The sequence below is a fragment of the Aythya ferina genome (assembly GCF_964211825.1).
Source record: "Aythya ferina genome assembly, chromosome: 2".
Classification (NCBI taxonomy): domain Eukaryota; kingdom Metazoa; phylum Chordata; class Aves; order Anseriformes; family Anatidae; genus Aythya; species Aythya ferina.
The window spans coordinates 33,284,777-33,305,869 of record NC_140297.1 but is presented as its reverse complement, the minus strand read 5'-3'; the positions used below and the strand labels follow the sequence as shown (position 1 = coordinate 33,305,869).

Genomic DNA, 21,093 nt, shown 5'->3' with positions numbered 1-21,093 from the left:
CAAGATTGATGAACATGTCCACTAATTTTGGGCCCTCAGTATGATCTGCTTAGAGCCAGATTTCCAAGATGCTTAGCATTTTTATGGTACTTCATATATCTGAAGCACAAGTCCCATTGATTTCAGCAGCATCTGTGATACTCAGCACTTCTGTGAATCAGTCCTCAGTAAGTTGTGCACTCAAAATACAGAATACACATCAAGTGGCCACCTATGAAACATCTGCTTTAACCACATGAGGAGCCTGAGACTACAACAGGAACAAAATCCAGATAGACAAGAGGTGACATCTAGCATTATGACTCTGGGAGAATCCCTCTATCCACCGTAACATTCAGCTGTCCTCACCCAGGGAACTTGCTTTTTCTCTATATATATTCTGGTTTCACTTATGACAGCTTCTAATTTTTTCATAATATTCCAGCAGGTAAGAGCTTCTCATGTGAAACCACACTGGCTCATTCCCTAACAAACCCCATGCCAGTGCCCTGAACAAAGTGGAAATGCTGTAGAAAAAGCTGAGTGAGTGTGTATTTAAGATTGATTCATAATATTAAGGGGGATAATTAAGGCTACCAAGGAAACTTCAGTGTGCCATTTACCAACCTCTCAGTTGAATGCATGGCCCTGAAACTTTTTAGGGTGTAGATTTTTAGTATACAGATTTTTTAGCTGCCTTTCTTTAACTTCCTGAGTAAACACAATTTCTCCTCTGCAGATCCACACTGCCATCAGGGTGACTCTTTGATGTGACTGGTTCACAACACCACCTTCTACAAATCAAGATTAAATAGGGGCAACAACAATGGTAGCTGCTGAGCTCCATATGAAGTGCACGCAACATCCTGCCAGTAGATTTTACAGCTGTTTCTTTTGCAGCTGTGAAATTTTGAGATAAATCTTGAAGAGAGTGTGTGCTAGCAGTGTCTTCCTCCTACCTTTCATGTTTTAATGTCCATCTAGCCCTATTCAACAAAAGAATTGTAAAATTCTTAAAAAATAATAGCCTTTTGAAACTGATGGAATTGTAAATTCTGAAGTATTTTTTTTTTCTTTAAACTTTTGGAAAGGTTTAAGATTTGGCAGATCCCTAGTATGTAAAATTTCCCAATTTAATGGAAAATTTATTGACATTATAAGAAGCCCAAGAAGAAAGACTTAGAATAGAAACTCCTGAACTCTCTTAACAGCAGAATATGGGGTGGGGGTGGACAACAACAATATATTTATTCCTGGACAAATTATGACTGTTCTCATTGTCTTGTTGCTTTGTTTTTGGTTTTGTTGTTTGTTTGTTTGTTTGTTTGTTTTTACATTACTACTCATATCTTTATCACAATCAAAGACAAAATGATTTATACTTTGATAGCTACAAGCTTTGTGTGCGTGTTGTGAGAGACAGAGAAAGGGAGAGAGAGATCGCTTTACATCTGGCTTTGTTTTATATTTGTCTACTTGGTGATTTTCACCTTATTTGGTAGCCTGATTTTGTTGTAAGGAACATACAAGCTTTGCACTAGGATGCATTTAATACTTACCCACAGACTAGGCTAGGATTTGGCAGCTATAGCCACTGTACTCTGCTTCTTAGCAGCCTGTTGAAACTCTAATGACGGATCTAATAAGCCAGAAGTATTAGAAGGTCAGAGTGAACAACATTGCTCAGTTTGACCTTCCATTATTTATGGTTTGTCACATCAGCTATCAAAGCTCCAAGCAAGGGGCTGATAAAGAGCTGAATCAGCAGCACAGGCATGACACCGCAACATTCTCGCATTGTGTGAGTAGTGACCCTGCGTTTTGGTGACCTGTGCAACCACCCATGACACACGTCCCTAAAGGTGGTCCCTGCCTGTTCACTGCTTCATGTAAAAATGCTTTCTGTGAAGTTGAAGACTAACAATACAGTTGGCATTCATTCAACTACTTCTTTTTTTTCTTTTCCTTAAAAGGTCTAGACCCACAAATAATCTTTGGGTTCAAGGGTTCCTCTTTTCTTAATAGATATATTTTCACCCTGTTCAGACCACAGTTTAACCATTAGCTAAATTATGTTGTGCAAAAAATCTAGAAATGCAGTCTAGAAATCAGGGGCAATCACAACTCCTTCACCTCAGACAGAGGGAGCTCACCCAAGCAGCAAAACTGCTTGAGGGAGCTGGAAAGAGTGATTCACAGCCTGAAGTGGACTCCTGTCTGTATTTTAGTACAGGTCAAAAGGGACTGGAATAAGACTGAAACAATTCTGTTGGTGAATTATGCAGTCTTTGGTATGATACAGCTTAATTGGGATCACTGGGACAGCAATCATCTACTGGAATAATTTCCATAAGGTAGTTGTCTAGCCGTGGGATGGCATGGATGCAAAAGACTAAGAAACCAGTGATCCAACTGTGATCCAAGCTGGAGATTGATGTAAGACTGCTGTCTCAGTAACAGTCATTCCAAAGTTGTTTATTTGTATGTAGATCAGGGTAACTATGTTAACAGCCCTGTTTGCCTTGTTGCATTATTTTTTATAATTTCTAAGTGATAATGCAAATTTGAATGTTCTTTTAAAGGATCCTAATATAATTGATAGTGGTAAGTTTTCCTGGAAGCTGTCTGACAATATAATCTTAGTAAGGTCATTAAAGGCTGCAAATTTGTCTCTGTCTACTTCACTTAATTTCACTTAATCATGAAAACACACCTTTGAAGGTTGCCAATCCAAAGCACAAACTACATGTCATAATTAATAAGGAATTTAAGTGTGATTCCTTTTCATAGGACAAAGACAGATGCTCTGAGTTACTTCAGTTTCTTTGTACTCATTAAACTCTTCCTAAGCTTATTAACTTTCAGGATCTGCCTCCCTGGAAGGATCTGGGGGTGTTACTCAGTCATAATACCCCAGGGCTGGTTACAATATTGATAACTCTTGCAATTTTATTGTGAGTGTCACAATATTTGATGTTTGTCCCAAGCTTCAGGTCTGAGAAAAAAATACTCTTGCAAAAAGCTCATCTCTCATTAAAAAGGCATAACAACAAAACAAAATTTTACTGTGCAGTCTCACAAAAATAAAATAAAATAAAATAAAAAAGGCTTAACATGACTGCACTCCCCAAACTCATAAACCAGAAGGAAAATGCAAAATATTTAATTTGTATCATCTCATGAAAAGGCTGTGAAAAACTGGCAATGGTTTGTTTGTCTTCTGTTCTAATGTCCAGGAAAAATTCTACACACAGTGATGTGGAGAAAACTTACAGGGATATTTCCACTGGAAAATGAAATTTACAGGCTAGAGTTGACTTAATTTATGATGTTAAGAGGGCTGTCTTTTCTGAGCAATGAGATAGCCAACAGCTAACTCAGCTACTTGTTGGTTCCCCCAGCAGACACAAGTAGAAAGATGTCCCATCTTTGGGTTGTCTAGCAACTGTCCTTCCTTTAAGCTGCTGTCCTTTTGACTAAAAACTTACTTTTGGATATCAGATTCCAACACTATGGAGCTAGAAGTGCAGAAACCTGTACACCTAACCAAAAACCACCAAATCAATTGCTGGCTCCAAAAACTGGGGGGGCTAGATGAAGACAAGTATGTCACTCCACACAGCACAGAGAAAAGTTTGATTGGTATGTGTAAAGAGAGGAACCAGCCTTCTGTTTCAGTTCCAGATCCAGACAGACTGAGGGGGAAAGGAGGAGCTCATCATGCATGACTCTCTTCTTCAGTGTAGATTTCCTATTTCTGTTTTTGCTTTTGTTTTGTTTTCTGAATTCTACAATAGTGCCTGTGGACCTAAGACTCTTTTTCTATCCGTAAATAGCCAGTACCAATAACAATTTTTTTATTTGATCTTTTTATGAAAGCTTGGACATAATTTTTGCAGTTGGTGATGCCACTTTAAAGTCTTCCACAAACACAATCTTATATGGCATATAGCCATGGCCCAGTAGTTCTCATTGTTCTAGGACTTTCTAATAGTAAATTCCTTGGAGTTAGACTGGTGCATCTGCAGAAAATGTAACTCGTTTATTTTTAATTAGAAAATCCTAAATGGATCAAAAACAACTTTGTTGAGAAACTACTTCCTTTTTTGCTGTCATTCTTCTGTGTCTATGATCAGCAGATAAACATTAAGTAACACACTTGAATCTAAGTAGGAGGTAACAGCATGACTGTGCAGCTGAGATGTTCTTTCAGCAGCAGCCATGGATGCAAGCCAAATCAAAATCACCCATAACCACAGGCTAACCATCACCATAGGTGTGACAGGGAGCCTGAAGGCCTAACATCAGATTGTAGATTACCCTGGGCAGCAGAGCTGGGTCTCACAGTGCCTAAAGCCCTCCGAGCATTCTGCACTTTGTGATGCTTTCCCCAAATCTTGGAACTGTGAAGTTTAAATTGCAGGTGAGAGAGCTGTATACCTAAAGCAATTGCCACTGGCTGGGACTCTGAGTATTAGTGCAGTAGTTCTTAATTGTTATAAGAAAAGTAACATACAATCTACTATTGACTACTAGTTTGTTATTGGAAGAGAATAGTATAATTCACTCAATAAATTAGTTGAAATTCTTTTATTTTTTATTTTTTATTTTTGCTTTTGACTAATTTGCTAGATAATAAACCAATGGACCGGTGAGGATAGGTGTTGAAATATTTTTAATTGTTTTGCGGTAGCATTTTCTTCCCAGCTTCTTCCCCTCCTCCCCCTTCCTTTCCTTCTCTTTTCTTGTCCATACAGACATATCTTAATAGATGTCATTTTTAAGCTTATAAGGAATACATTAATTTACATCCCTTGTTTTCATCTTCATCCAGAACTCAGCAGTTGTAGCATAACTCCCAACCTGTAAGAATAAATATATTCTGCTTTACACTCATGTATAAATTTGTGATTTACATGTCCATATGCCATACAACTTTGTAAAAATTATTGCTAACCACTTTAAGTACAATTAAAATGCATTCTATTAACAAACACAAGTTCAGAATGAACTAATTAGACATTAAAGAAAAAAAAAAAAAAAAAAAAAAAAAAAGCACATAGGAGGATTGAATTTCCAAAGACCATTTAAACTGCAAATTCTGCTATTCAAGCAGTGGGAAAACAATACAATTACATGCAAGAGCTTGTAGAGACTTGCTTAATGCATGATGAACACGCTGACCAAACACTCAGTCCTCCTACCTCTCTATCCCACCCAGAAGTATCTGAAAGGAACAGGACAGCTGTAGTCTTCCTGATTTTGGGCCATCGCAGAGAATGGGATGACAGATGTTGAGCTATTCTTTCAGTGCAGGCGGGAACTCCTCTCTGTCAAACAAAGAAGATTGACAGTCTCAGAGCCCAGTTTATTTGTATAAAAAAGCCAGCTGCTTCTTTAACAGTTGCAGGCGGTATCCCTAGCATAGCAGAAAGTAGATGAATACATTAATAACTGCGAACATGATGTTATCTGTTGAATGATTCTGTGGAAACAGTAATTCCACAAAAAAAAAAAAAAAAAAAAAAAAAAAAAAAAAGTAGCATAGACTTAACGTCAGTTTCCCCCACAGAGTGAAATGTGTCATTACTGCAGAACATACCAAGTTCCTAAATTCGTATTTGATGCCACCCTCGAGTTCTGTGTGATATCTCATTAGTACCTATCACTATTGTATATGAAATCCTGACTGCCTTCTATATAAAGAAATAAATTTAAACTTTCTGCCTAGAGGGCAAGTTTTTTCAAGGTAAACAGACTTCTAATTTACCAATGAATGGACTTTAACCACTTCAGAAAATCCATTTAGCTATTCAATATCTCTTTTATCTACTTTTAATACAGTGTGATACAAGGTGATATTTAAAGGGTACTTCTTTGCAAAACCATTCAATTTTTCATTAGCCAAGAACGTCGAAGGAACAAATAGTTCATTCCATAAAATAGAGAAGTCAATTTTGAATGGTGGTATTTGAAAAAATACCGAGTCAGCATACAGACGAATTATGTCCCAATTACAAACATTTAGCAGTCATTAAAATTGCAGATTCCTTTAATTGACGATCATCATACTGAAGCCTACATATTCAGATCCGAGCATGGGGAAGCATATGAAATAATTTTGCTACTATCTGTCAGCGTAGGCTTTGCTTGCATGGAAAAGGAAAGAAAGAAGGGAAGAAGTGAAGAAGAAAGGAAGAAGGGACGAAGGGAAAGAAAAGTAAGATTTGCGTGTTGACAATGACGATGTTAAAAACTCTTGTGCTCTGCAGACAGCAGCGCACCAAGGCGGCCTGGGGAAGAAGGAGGTACGGAAGGTAGGCCCGGTCTGTGTGTGCAGCTCTGGGACTAGGCTTTATGCAGAGAGCCCCTGAGAAGCCCTGGTGCAGCCAGGAGCCCGCGGAGCGGGGCGAGCCCCCAGCCCCACGCGGGGCGAGCGGCCTTTTCCAGCCTTTGGGGCTTTCCGCTCCTCCTGGAAGAAGCCTCGGCCCCGCGGGGGGACCCGGGGAGGGCCGCGTGTGCGCGGGGCGGGCCGGGGCCTTCACCCGACCCGCCCCAACCGCCCCCCGGCAGCGGGACCCCGCTCGGCCGGAGCTGGCGTCGGCGGCCCGGCCTCTCCGCCCCGCTCCCCGCCCCGCTCCCCGCCTCGCTCCCCGCTCCCCGGCCGCCTGTGAGGGCGCCGCTCCCGCCGAGAGGGCGGAGCGGGGCGGGAGCGGGCGGCGGGGGGCGGAGGGGGGCCGGCCGGGGAGGGCCGAGCTCGCCTCGGCCTTTTGTGCTGCGCCCTCCCCGCCTGTCAGCGCGGGGGGCGAGCGTGATTGAGAGGGAGGGTCGCGGCCGGCCGGTGGGGAGGGCGTGTGAGGGAGCTCCGGGAGCGGGCAGGGCGTCGGGGGGCGGCTGAGGGGCTCAGCCACCCTGAGGGGTGGCAGGATCACGGCTGCCGCCCCACAGACGGCCCGGGCCGGGCAGGTGTGAGGGTGCTGCTTCTCCACACGCTGCGCCACCTCCACCTTGGCCTGAGTGTCTATCTAAGTGTTATTTTTTTCCCCACCCAGTGACAACCCCGTCTCCCACTGTGGAAAAGTTATTTCACCTTTTTATTTGCCCTTTCTGTAAAACAGGCAGCGTCAGTGAAGCCAGGCTGAGACTTTGCTCCGTGTCTGAAGAACGATTTTCCATCAGCACAATGAGCGGCCTTTCAGAGGAGCGACAAGTTTTACTGCCAGCCGCATCCGCCGTGCTGAGGGTCGCTGCGGCCTTTTATCTTGTAGCTCTTGTGCAGCGCAGTTGTTAGACAATTAGCTAAACATACCGGGAGCAATGGCATTGGCCTCTCCTTGTGCAGGCCTAAATGCTCAGAGCCTGCTGTATCTAAAATGTCAGCCTGTGTGTTCGTTTGGGAGCCGAGCTCCCGGGCTTTGCACCGCTCTGACGGCTTCTGCCATTTCCAGAGGCCGCACTGTGCCTTGTGTCCATCAGAGACCTCTTCCCCTTCACTGCTGGACCGATTATGTTTTTTTTCCACTTAGTTATGACAGAAATGCTGAATCCAAAGTCATTCAGAGCTTACCTGTTTGTCCACAGTTGTTGGGTATACCCTTGACAGATACTGCAAGGAATAGGGTGGTGATCCCTATCCAAAGGGAGAGAAACAGCCCCATGTTTTGGATCTTGGTGGAGACAGACTCCTCTGAGAAATTTTATGGGCATCACAAGCCAGCACGATTAAAAAAATAAATAAAAATGAACTCAGTTACCTGAACAGGCACAACATATTAGACAGTTTCACACAAGAAATCAAGATGTTCTCCTGCTCACTTCATGGCTCCTGAAATTTCCTGCCAGCTCCCAACAGAGTTATTCTCCTCCTTCAGTTCACAGGTGTAAGGAGTGCAGAGATGTTTCTGTTCAGCAAGGACACATTAGTGGAACAATACACCCATTGGGACTGTGATCAGTGAGTATATTTTGTTTAAGGAGAACATCAGATATCAGTAAATATCCCAGAAAGATGCCCACAGAGTAGCGAATAGGACGGGATAAAGCCACTTTATCAGCACCAGGTATGTTCCCCCTAGGCACAATCCCAATGGATACCTGTTCCCACGTAACAGGTGAAATGAAGTTAACCTGTTGATGGAAATGTTGAATATTGTACTTCTATACCAGAGGGGCTAAGTCCAATGAAGTTTCCGCACGGAGCTGCCATGAAAAAAAAAAAAAAATGTCCTGTGGTTTGTTCCTGAAGATGTGAGCAGAGGACTCCTTGTAAGACGAAAAGAAAAACCTGCCACGGATTAGGAGGTGTTGGAAGACTTTCTTTCGGGGACTACCGGGTTTACGCTGCGAAGGCAAGCGGGGGGGAACATGCCAAGGTGGTCTGGATCCCCGGAGGAGAGGGGCAGGATCCGTCCCGCCCCGTACAAAGCGACAAAAGCTGCGACGGACAAAGAAACGCCGGGCTGCGGGCGGCAGGATCGGGCCCTCCGCCGGGGCTGAGCCGGCCGGGGGCAGCGGGGAAAACGTGTGCCTCTGCGGCTGCGGTGGGGCTGCGGGCTCCCCCACCTCCCGCACCTCGCTTTCGGCTTCCCTCCGAGCATTGGGAGCTTTGAGAATATATATGCACCGTTCGGTTCTGCAAAATCGCCTTTGAAGTTGTTTACCCAAAGAGGTGGCACTACGGCAGCACTTTATTGCAATATAATGCACTGGGGGGAAAAATAGAAGGGGCTCATTGTTGTGGTTGATAAACATAGGAAAAGCACATGCCTGACCTTCCATTTGTACAATTAGTTGTTCCAGGAGAAAGAAAACGAGCTGTAATTGTGCACATTTTCCTAGAGGATCAGCTGTGGGTGCCCCTCCGCGCTCAGGGAAAAAGGCTGCGAAGTTTTCCCAAAGGCTTTTATGTTCCACTAGAACAGGAAAAAGAAGAAAGGAAGATCGCTATATTTCAGGTTATTCTCTTCTCCTTCCCTTCCCATCCCCCAGTTCCCCCCTCAAGTGAAAGAATATTGAACTAAAGTCCTATCTAAGCAACCTGCAACGTTTCCTTCAGTTCTGTAAAACGGACTTTTCCTCACGCACTTTCAGTGCTATTTCGCACCTGTAGTAAGGAAATATTTTATAATGCTCAATCAAAACCCTTTTCGGAGTTCGAGTCAGCCAAAAGCAGCAACTTAAACCCGCGCTCCCGATTTGACTGCCGAATCACGTTGAGAGCAGTGGGTGGTCACGGTTACAAACAAGACTTCCCAGCCCCGGCACCGGTAGCCAAATGATGTGCTTGCATGCGGGATGCGAGGGGCTCAGCTACTGCATCCTCACGCCCACCTCGGTACCCGCTCAGTACCGAAAAAAAAAAAAAAAAAAAAAAGCTGTGGGATTAGGGACCAGGGACATCGCCGCTCAGGGAACGAGAGGGACAGGGCTCCCGGGGCTGGGGACCCACAGTGATGACAGTCCCGTAGCCCCAGCGGGGGACAGAAGCCCGCCCGCGGCTGAAGTTTTGCCTCCTTCAGTCCACCCTAAAGCCCCTTTATCGGGCTGGTGAGCGATGCCCCCGCGGCACTCATCCTGCCGGGGAGCCCCGGGGTTCAGCCTGCGGGGTGGATGGAGCCGGATCGGGCCCTTCCCGTGTCGCGGATCAGATCCCGCCCGGAGAGCGTGACCGTCTTAAACGTCCCTCTTCTCGATAGCGATTTTTAATCTCTAAATCACAAAGGGACGCATTCTGTGTTCCTTAATAGAGCACGACGCCCATTGACTTCTATCCCATTGACTTCAATGGGAGTTTCGCTCCATTAAGGACTGCAGAATTTGGCCTAAACTGACCGCAATAATTTTGCTGCCGGTAATGGAGCTTCAAAGCCGTCTCTAATTAGGCCGTGAGCAAGAATCGTTAAACATGCTGTACAATTCCGTGTGAGCTACGCGGGGCTGCGGAACAGCTGAGCGGTCCCGTTCAGACCTGGAGAGACACAGAAACCCAATTGGAATGTCACCGCAACTTTTGCGGAGTCTGCTCGGGGACGGGGTGTTAGACGAGCCCTTTCTGGTTTCATTTCTGCTGTGCTAGCGCAGAAACAGGAGCAAAGAAAGCACTGAAAAGTTATGGAAGAGTTGATCACAAGCTGAGATTTCCCCCCCTTGGAAGATGCATGGAAACGACTCATGGGTTCTGCAGATTCTTCTATTTATCAAAGATCAGCCTAATTAGTTTTGTTTATCCATAACCCGGCGCACTCCTCACGAGTTATGCCGAATCCCACAGTGCCTCCGAGCTGTGGTTTGGGCTGGGCTGACTTGCACTGCGGTCTGGCACCTTCACGTCTAGCTTTCTGCCCAGCAGCTGCCTCAGTCCGGGGGGTGGAAGGGGAACCACGGTAGAAAATCGCAATCCGCTGGCGCTGAATTCATCTGCAAGGGCACTTTCATAGCACGACGTGCCTGCAGCTTGCAGACACACACTCTTTCCCGAAATCTGAAGCTGTAGATCCAGCACCGCGCAGAAACACTTCGCAAAGATTGTAATTTAAAACCCTAATTCTTAGGTGCTTAAAAACGTACATTGCAATCCCTGAAGACCGTCTATTACCTGTAAAATGTAATTTGGAAAACAACATTTTCCTCTTGAGATAAAATATTCAACCAACGAGAATCGTGCGAAGGTTCTCTGTCCTTCGAGGAGAAATACAGGAAGGAAAAAATAAATGTGGTTGTTAGATAGCATCAACTTTTAAGGTTATCCCGTAAAATCTTCTCGAAGAACTAGCCCATGTGAGAAAAGAAAACGCCCGAAATCTCTAGGCATAGACATATTTAAAAAAAAAAAAAAAAAAAACTGCTTGTAAGTTTTGGTCAGTATTCTAGGCAAAATATGCTCAACAGATGATAGTGGAGATGCAGCCAGAAAACAACTCCAGCTATTTAAACTGCCAAATGAGACATAAAGCCGCATTGTAAAAATCATCTGGAAAACAGGTTTTCCTATTGAAGTCGCTATGTGTTAATTACTGTGATCTGGAAGAGCTCTGTATCTAAACGCCTGGAAGCCGACTTTCACCCCGCATATGTAAATGAAGAAAGTGCTGAATCTAAGCCAGAGAGTTCATGTTCGGATTCATTTCCGTGCATGCCTAGACATTAATATGTGTTCATGTAGGGTTCGTACAGTACGAGGTGTTATTTCCTTATAAAGAAACACCAGGTCTCGCTTTCCATTCTCCTTACAAAATTATTCGCATTATTTATGCTACATTGAGCGATCTAATTTCTTCGTGATAGTCAGCTAATTGCTCTGGCAGGTAATTAGAAGCGGTTTACAACGCAAAGGGCTTTTGCGGTGCCCCTCGGATTATTAAGTTGCTCTGTAAATTATACCATATTTGCCGAAGAGAGGGAGGGGGAAGGGGCTAACGATCTTTTGAGAAGTTCTCCTGCGATCAGAGCCGAAACACGTTCCCCCCCCCCCCCCCCCCCCCCCCGCACACACACACCAGCACTTAAAAAAATGGGGGGAGGGGGCTTTGCCAGGGCTCGGAGTCGAATTATTCTAAAGCACGCGATCTGAAGCCCATTTTGTTCGTGCTCACTGGTCCAGAATAACTTGGCCATAATGGCCGGGAATGGGCCAGGTCTGCAGCAAGCTTCCTGCGCCGTGGCAGCATCCAGCAGGCATGTGGGAAAAGAATGGCTTAAATGGGGACATCTGTTCAGTGTTGCTCATCTCGCTCCTACAGCCAGGTCAGGTTAAGGGAATAACCTGCTCGCCACCTTGCCTCCTTCCCGCTGCTCTCCTGCCTCCCCTCCCTCTCCCATCAAGTTAATAAGGCTGCTGGGGTGGGGAACGGGGGTGGGGGGAGCGGGGGGGCGACCTAATTGCTCTGCTATATAGGCAAATAACGACAGGGAAAGGTGGCAGCTACATTGTAAAAGGAACAGTAAATATATCAATATTAGGGTCTCTCGAGTCAAATCGCAGGAGAGCTGCACAACAAGAGAAGGCTGCGATGCACACTGAGTGCGTGAACCGGCACGGACAAAACCTTCCTGGCTGCTTACTCCGAAGGTACGTCTTGCTCGGAGCGCCAGGGATTCTTGCACTTCGTAAACGGCAGCAAGAAAAGACGTGTTGTTTATATTTTCTTTGTAATTTTTCCCAGGTTGTCACTTCTCTGCTGTTGGCAGAACATGTAAATAAATAAATACGTACATCCGTGGAAAGCTTTCATTTTCCTCTGTGTTCTCTGCAGGCTGTGATTTTGGGTGCTGTAGGTTTTGTATATACAAGTGTCTGGACAAACCACACGTATGCATACGCACACATACACAGGAAAACATGTATATTTAGGTAGATATATACGTTTATATATAAGCAGCATATATGTCGGGACATGACCCGGCTTCAGGCAGCCTGTCTGCTGGGAACGTCCTGCCTTGCACACCGATTTTTCAAACGTTTACTGTATCTTGTCACCCGTTTGTAAAGCTTCTACAATGATTTGAACACGTGTGGTTAAACCATCGGACCCAGAGCAGCTCCTAGATTATTTGTAATTAAACACAATTCCCAAAGTAACATTTATCTTCCCGAAACTGCGATTGCAATTGTCAACCGTCTGGAGGAGACGCGGGGTAATCTGGAAGCATTACCTCCTCTCCTAACGGAGCAGAATGAAAAGAAATCAATATCGCCGAGGAGAAGAATTTAGTAGTTTTTAACTGGAAGCGGTGCCCGGGAGAAAGTGATATATAAGAGAAAAAAAAAAAAAAAAAAAAAAAAAAAAGCAGTTTAAACAAATCTATTCGACGAAGGACCGAAGGACCGAAGCGGGGCTCCGCACCCGCGCTGCGCCCTGCGCCCAGCCCGGGGGCTCGCTCATCCCTCCGGCGCCTCCCGGTACTTACATGACCGCCTAGGAACCGAGCACGGCGAGAAAATAGCGGGGCTGGGGGCGGGTGGAGGCGTGGGGAGGGGGGTGGGAGATGAAAAAAAAATAATAATAATACCGAGGGGGGGAGAAGGAGGAGATGCGGATCGCATCTAGGCGCACCCCGACAGTGTAAATAGGGCGGGTGCGAAGGTGCCTCTTCCTCCCCGGGAGCGCACACACCGACATGTGCACGGCGGCTCCCCGGGCTTAATCTAATTACGGGGACGTTTCAGAAGCACGGCCAGCTTGCCTCACGTTTATTTATTTATTTACTCGCGTTGACACAGGCCCAGACGAATAAATAAGTAAGCGCCCAAACGCCTCTCGAGGTGAACCCCCTCCGGCGGCTGCCAGCGGGCAGGTTGGCGTGTGCCGTCGCCAAAAGGGGGCTCGGCGAGGAACCCCGGGCTTTGCCGGGTGGAGCAGACAGGCCTCGCATCTCTGTTCCGTGGCAGGGTTGGGACATGAGGGATGGGGAACCGGGAGGGGTTTGCGGGTATCTGCCCCCGGCACTGCTGCATGGCTGGAGAAATTCACGTCGGAAAGCGACGGGGCGATGGATGAGGCACCCGCTCACACCCGCCTGCACCGGGTGCCCGGTCTGCCGTCGCGATGAACGAAATGCCCCGGTCGGGCAGTGGGACAAACGTCCCAGGTAAAGCACGGCAACGCGGCGGTGGGAATAGATGCTAAATCGCGACACCCAGCATCACCATTGCTCGCTGGCCGCCCGGCAGCGCACGGGCTGCCTGGTGGCTGGTTTATTTCATTTACGTGGTGTTCCCCTTTTTCCTCTCCCCGTCCAAGCCGAGCCCTGAGCTCCTGGAGAGTTTGTTGTCACCCCGAGTGAATCCCCCAGGTGACAGCTTGCAGGTGCAGGGGACCCCGCCGGCCCCCATGTCCCCGGGGGAGGCGGGCGCAGCGCAGCGGGGCTCCCGGGGGCTGCGGGCGGCTTCCAGGGCACGGAGCCGGGGGAGGGCGGGGAAAAACCCTCGCCTAGGGGGCTTTTCCCACGGGAGCAGGGCTGGGGGCCGCTCGGCATGCACCAGCCAAGGCTTCGTCCCGGCTGGGCGCTTGGAGGACGGCGATGGAATGGCGAAGGCTTTAGGTGCTCCAGGCTGTAACGGGGGTGCGCCTAAACCGGCGCAAGGGCGGCACAGACCCGCAGAAAGCACACCGCAACTCCAGGGCACCAAATACACTCCCTCGCCGCTGTTGACATTCAACATACGGCGTGGGCAGCGGCCAGTTTAATCTTTCCGGCTGTGCCTTTTCAAACAGCCACCGAGACCTCGGTTTCCCCCAAGAACAACCTCTCCCCCAGCCCTCGAGAGCTGCGTGCGGGCAGACGACGACCCCTGGAAGGGGGTTCTATCCATCTCTCTGCTTGCCGGCCGCGGCGTGGAGGGCAGGGGATTTCTCCGGGGAAAGTCCCCCCCCCCATCTACCCAACCACCCACCCCATAAAGGTTAGCGAAAGCTGTCGTCGTGGCTCAACTTCGGAGATTGCTAATGTATATTGTAGACACAAGATGCTAGGTAGACTTGAGCAAGTTGTTCCCAGGATGTAAATTAGGTCCCAAAAGCTGTTGTCCAAATCGAAGAAACAGAGAAATTAATCTGGGAGACTATCCATCATAGCCTGTAATAAAGGGAGCGACATGGATGAGACAGATGATATGATTAAGGAGCTGTGGTCGTTTTAATTAACTTTTTGCTGTCCTGTAATGATCAAACTGGTCAACAGACCCGGTCAATAAGCATGTTAATATCAAACAAATAAAACCAGGGATGATTAAAAACCTCCTGGTTTATTAAATTTGAAATTCAAATGAAATTTATGCTGCAGATGCATACAGAATGCTAATAGATTTTAGCTTTATTGAGAGTGGATCCCACAGGTTTTCAAGAAACAGCACGAACATTTATCTACTCCCGTACATTAAACTTCAAATGGGGGGAAAAAAAAGTTTTAATTAATTTCGGGAAAACCTCTCCTTGTTGGCTCTCACCCCCCTCCTCCCCCAAACCTGCATATTATGTTGATGTACTGCACCCTTAAGTGCAGTGGTCAATAACGCAAATGCAAACAAAATTGTAAGCTTCCTTAAATCCTTTGCCCAGCAGGCAATGTATACAAAGGGGGAAGGTTACAGATGTTTCCGTGGTGAATTCAGAAAAGATCAGCTCACCGCTCGCAAAGTTCAGGAGCTGCTGGTTTTCCAGTTTCAGTGAAACTATCAGAGTAGCAGGAGAATGCCACTGACAGTACTTTTGTGCTTTCTGTTCAGTTCTGATGTATTTGCTCTTTTCCTCCCTCTCTGTTGAGCTCCCTTGTAAGGACTCCTACTACTATTTTTACAACGGGTTTTTCACCATTTCCAACACGGTGGTTTTAAAGGAAAAGCGTGCTGAAAATTAGCAATCTTTAGCCCCAAATGAAAAGAGCCAGGGCGAGCGTCGAAACAAGCAAACGCGAAAAAAGAATCAAGAAAGGACACGTTTCCTCTGGCCAGACGTGTGCAGACAAAATACGGATCCGAAAGGAAGACCCACCCGGCAAGGCTCTTCTAAAAAGATATATCACTGCCGCCTTCTCCTTGCCTGGTGGATGGCAAGGTCTCTGGGACTTTCTGGGGCTGAAAGGAATGCGTGTCGATCTTTTTACGCAACCTGGCACACCACAAAATGCGATTTTCTGTTCCTCTAAAATAGAAGGCTCGCGACGCTTGTTTTGCTCTTACGCTTTCTGATCTATGTCTTAATAGTTACTCCCCACCTCCAGCAGATAAAGGAAGTGGAGATAAAAAGTTAATAAGCATTCATACAAGGGAGTATCTCTGGGAAATGTTCTTCCCCTCTTTGCGGGTGATAGTATTGATTAAATTAAACCCGAAATTTAAACAAGTGTGCATTAGGTCTGTAAAATGAATATCATTATAGAAGGAGACCAAAGCAATGAAGTTAATTCTTTTTTATTTGTTAAACGGAGTTCCCTCCTTCCCCCACCCCTTCCTCCTTCTGGGCTGGCCTGTCACGCCTTCTCAACAGGCTAAAATCATTCAGAGCAGCTCGCGGAGAGAAACGCGACATTTATGGTAACCGTCAGCCTTCAGAGAAAGAAAGCAGTTCATTAATTTACTCCCCTCTTGCTTCGAAGTATGATAATGTCCCTTACCCCCTTGATCAATAGATATGATGTACAGTCAATATCCCCACCGCACGGAAACGGGGCGAGGGGAAGGGAGAACGGCCCTTGGCAGCCCAAATCCGAGGGGTGAGAGCACCTGCGTTATGGGGACCGGTGGGCAGCGAGGCGGGGGTTATTCCCCGGGGCCGGCCTCGGGGAATAAATTGTTCGGGGAGGCACCGGGAACGGGGAGGGAGGACGAGGTGAAACGGTGACAACGTCGCTGAGAAGATGACGGGGAAAGGCAACAGGACCCGGCCAGCCCGGAGGGGTGCGGAGGGGAGGCCGGGACCGGGTGAGAACGGCACCGGGACGGGAAGGACCGGGAGGCACGGCACGGGAAGCGGCCGGCCCCCACCCCGCGACGGGGCTGCGCCGTGCCGGGACCGAGCCGTGCCGAGTCCAACCCGTGCCGTGCCGTGCCGAGCCGTGCCGGGACCGAGCCGTGCCGGGTCCAACCCGTGCCGTGCCGTGCCGAGCCGTGCCGGAACCAAGCCGTGCCTATCCGAGCCGTGCCGTGCTCGACGGCGCCGCTGACCTCACGCGGTCACGTCGGCGAGCGGCGCGGCGGGGCCGGGGATTGGCTGGCGGCGGCTCAGCGGCACTTCAAAGGCGGCGAGGGAGCTACAATTGTGGTGGAATGGGCGGAACTGATCATTGTATTGCACACCTCTAAAAAAAACACTGCCTCCGATTTATCAATATAAAAAAGATCCTCTGAGAGGAGGGCACTTTTGTGTGATGGCAACTTCACTTCTAGGGGTGAGTCTAAGGGTTTTTTTTCTCTTGCTGGTTTAATTAGTTTCTTTTTAGTGGCGATTGGAGGGGGTTAAAATAACCCCTGTCTTGACCGGGGCTATCAGTCTCCTCTATTGAGCCTTTTTTTTTTTTTTTCCTTTTTTTCTTTCTTTTTTTTTTTTTTTTTTTTTTTTTTAACTTAAGTACAAGCGAGTTTAGGAGAAAAGAAAGAGCGAGCGGGGGAAAAGGGGGCAGAGTCACTTTTCAGCGAGCAGGAAAAGGTTTTGAAGGGCATTTGTAGAGACAACCTACAGCGCCTGGGCTGTGCTGCTCCTGTGCCCCCGGAGAAGTGGCCTTTCTTCTTTCCATGTGACTGCGGGAAGGGAAAAAAAAAAAAAAAAAAAAAAAAAAAAAAAAAAAAGCACTGTCGATTTTTTTTTTCCGGTGCAATTTCTAATTTGCAACAGATTTGTGGCTTTTTATTTCCCTTTAAAATAGCACAGCCCGCCGCGTGCAGCAGGTACGTTGAACTCGTGCATCCATCCATGTGTGCATACGCGAAATTGATGTCTGTATTTAATTACCTTCGGTACGCGAGCGAGGCTCTTTGAGGAAGCCTTTGTGTTTTTTTTTTTGTGTTTTTTTTTTTTTTTTCTTTCTTTCTTTCTGTTTTTGGAAGGGAGCACTTTGCTAAGCCTGCACTTCTCTCTTTAACTATTGCCCGCGGAGCGGAGACCAGCCGGGTCCCGGCGAAAGGGACCGGCGCAGACGTAGCTGCCGCTGTGCCGGGGGCGTCTTTTAAGCCTGGGTAACAGGAGCAACTTTTTTCCTCCTCTCCTTTCCCTCCCCTTTGGCTCTTTCCCTCTTTCTTGGGAGGCGAGGAGAGGCCGGGAGGGCGCTCGGAGGCAGAGCCGCGGTGCCGGCAGCCCCGTGCCCGAGGCCGGGCGGCAGAGCGGGGCGGCGGGGGGCGGCGGGCGGCAGTGGGGCCGCTCCGTCCCTGACGGCGTCGGGGCGCCCCTCTCCCCTCTGTGCCCGCAGGAGGAACCGCGGGTAGGCTCCACGCCGCTGGCCATGCTCGCCGCGACCTGCAACAAGATCGGCAGCCCCAGCCCGTCGCCGTCCGCCCTCTCGGACAGCGCGGCGTCCTTCGGCAAAGGCTTCCACCCGTGGAAACGCTCCTCCTCTTCCTCGGCCTCCTCCTCCTCCTCGGCGGCGGCGGCGGGCAGCTGCGGAGCCGTGGGCTCCGGCCTGCCGGGCTTCGGCGTGCCGGGCGCGGCGCGGAACGGCTCCTCGGCGGCGGCGGCGGCGGCAGCGGCGGCGGCGGCGGCAGCCGCGCTCGTCTCGGACTCGTTCAGTTGCGGCGGCTCGCCGGGCTCAAGCGCCTTCTCGCTCACCTCCAGCGGTGCGGCGGCCGCCGGCTCGCCCTTCGCCAACGACTACGCCGTCTTCCAGGCGCCCGGCGGCGGCGGGGGCGGCGGGGGAGGCGGCGGAGGAGGCGGCGGCGGCGGCGGGGCGGCGGGGCAGGAGGCGCACCAGCCCGTCTTCATCTCCAAGGTGCACACGTCGGTGGAGGGGCTGCAGGGCATCTACCCGCGGGTGGGCATGGCGCACCCCTACGAGTCGTGGTTCAAGCCCTCGCACCCGGGGCTGGGCGCAGGCGAGGTGGGCTCGGCGGGCGCCTCCAGCTGGTGGGACGTGGGCGCCGGCTGGCTCGACGTGCAGAGCCCCAACGGGGCGGCCGCGCTGCCCGGCTCGCTGCACCCGGCGGCCGGCGGGCTGCAGACGTCGCTCCACTCGCCGCTGGGCGGCTACAACTCGGATTACTCGGGCCTGGGCCACTCGGCCTTCAGCAGCGGCGCCTCCTCGCACCTCCTCAGCCCCGCCGGGCAGCACCTCATGGACGGATTTAAGCCAGTGCTGCCCGGCTCCTACCCGGACTCGGCCCCCTCGCCGCTGGCCGGCGCCGGGGGCTCCATGCTGGCCGGCGGCCCCGCCGCGCCGCTGGCCGCCTCGCCGCGCTCCTCCGCCCGCCGCTACTCGGGCCGGGCCACCTGCGACTGCCCCAACTGCCAGGAGGCCGAGCGTCTGGGGCCGGCGGGGGCCAGCCTGCGCCGCAAGGGGTTGCACAGCTGCCACATCCCCGGCTGCGGCAAGGTGTACGGCAAGACGTCGCACCTGAAGGCCCACCTGCGCTGGCACACGGGCGAGCGGCCCTTCGTCTGCAACTGGCTCTTCTGCGGCAAGCGCTTCACCCGCTCCGACGAGCTGCAGCGGCACCTGCGGACCCACACGGGCGAGAAGCGCTTCGCCTGCCCCGTCTGCAACAAGCGCTTCATGCGCAGCGACCACCTCAGCAAGCACGTCAAGACCCACAGCGGCCCCGGCGGCGCCGGCGGCCCCGGCCCCGGCGGTCCCGGCCCCGGCCCCGGCGGCAAGAAGGGTAGCGACACCGACAGCGAGCACAGCGCGGCCGGCAGCCCGCCCTGCCACTCCCCAGAGCTGCTGCCGCCCCCCGAGCCCGGCCACCGCAACGGCCTCGAGTGACGGGGGGAGGCGCGGAACCGCCGCGGCCCGGCACGTCTCGCTCTGGCACGGCTCGGCCCGGCCCGGCACCCCCCCGGGCGTGCAGCCCCGCGCCGGGGACGCGGACACGTAAGTAGCCTCAGCCCCCGCAGCCGGGTGGGCTCCGGGAACGGCCGCGACCCGAGCGACCCTGCTCGGGCTGCGTCGAAAAAGGAAAAAACAAAACCAACACCACCAACAGAAACCCCAACCCAACAGAAAAACCCACGTTCTCTCTCATTTTCCTGCTGGAAAACGGCCCGCGACCCCCCCTCCATCCTTCCTTCCATCCCTCCATCCGTCCTTCCTTCCTTCCCTTCATCCCTCCTTCTTTCCTTCCCTCCGTTCATCCCTCTGTCCTTCCGTCCCTCCGTCCCTCCATCCCTCCCTCCAGCGCCAACAAACCAGCGGCGCCCCGGGGCCCGGGCTGCCCCCGGTGGGCTCCGACGGTAGCGCCCGCAGCGCCGTCGGGGCTCCCCCATCCCCTTACCCACGAAATCCCCCCTGCTCCCGGAGACCGGAGTATATTCGTCCCCCTTCCTCTCCTCGCCACCCCCACCCCCGCTTTATTTTTATTTTATTTTATTTTTTAAACACGTCTTTTACCTCCCCGAGTCTACATTTTTATTCCGTTTGCCAGCGCATTTGTTCTAATTCTCATTTGAGTAGGAATCGCGAAATACGCTGAAATTAATTATGTTCAAAGGCATATATTTTTTAAACTCCAAACAAATGAAGAAGCACCGTTGGTTTCAAGTGAAGCTGTGGTCCGAATGCCAAAAAGAGGGAGGCCGGGGGAGAGGGATAGGAGAATAAAATATTTGTAAATTACATCCGAACCTATAGGTTTGTACAACCGGGGAATCGTTCTAGATTAGCTAACAATTAATTATAGCTCCACCAATATATCGGTGTGAGCAGCAGTTGTCCAGGAGACGATTTTGTATAGTATTTTTCTTGTAAATTACTTCCAGTAAATATTTGAAAATATATTGAAGTACACTTGAGCTTTTTTTTTTTTTATTTTTAATTTTTTAATTTTTATTTCTTTTCCTGTCACAAGAAAGCGTTATTGTTGCAGTCCTAGTTAACTGCATTTTTTTCTGGACTCGTTTCCTGAAGTGTACATCAAATAGCACTTCAGGATATAGGTTTTGCTTGAATATTAATTTAGGTAGGCATACAACTGTAATTAAGCAAACAATATTTGATAAATGTTGAATGACATTTAATTTAATGGAGCATGTACTTATTTGCATTTGCTGGCAGTTCAGGTATAGTTACAGTGAGAGTTCTCCTATATTTCATAAAGTGGGTTTGCCACGACCCATGTATTAAATAAACTGTCCAAGTGAAACTGAACTAACGTTGGCCTATGTGTATTTCCTGAAAATAATATTGATAAATGGTAATAAACACTCTTGACACTACATTAGCGGTTTGCACTGCTGCAAACTAATTGTCTCATTGTAATGTTGAAATAATTTGGATATTTCACATTGAAATGGAAAGCCCTTCGCTGGAACATTTTAGATTTGCATTTTAAATGCATGAAATGTAATTGATTTTTATCTGTAATATTTTAAATGGTATTAATAAACTCCAGATAAAACATTCTACCTTAGGTCAGCTAATTGTTTTTCTTCTTCTTTTTAATTCCACTGCTGCAGGCAATGATTTACTTTGAACTCC

General features: G+C 49.2%; 1 protein-coding gene across 1 annotated transcript; it reads left to right on the top strand.

The window, feature by feature from the left end:
* Positions 1-16,827: 16,827 nt before the first annotated feature.
* SP8 (Sp8 transcription factor) lies at positions 16,828-19,383 on the top strand (the record flags this gene model as incomplete). Its single annotated transcript, XM_084511045.1, has 2 exons — positions 16,828-16,863; positions 17,878-19,383. The coding sequence occupies exons 1-2, from the start codon at positions 16,843-16,845 to the stop codon at positions 19,381-19,383; spliced, it is 1,527 nt and encodes a 508-aa protein (XP_084367171.1). The 5' UTR covers positions 16,828-16,842.
* Positions 19,384-21,093: the final 1,710 nt, after the last annotated feature.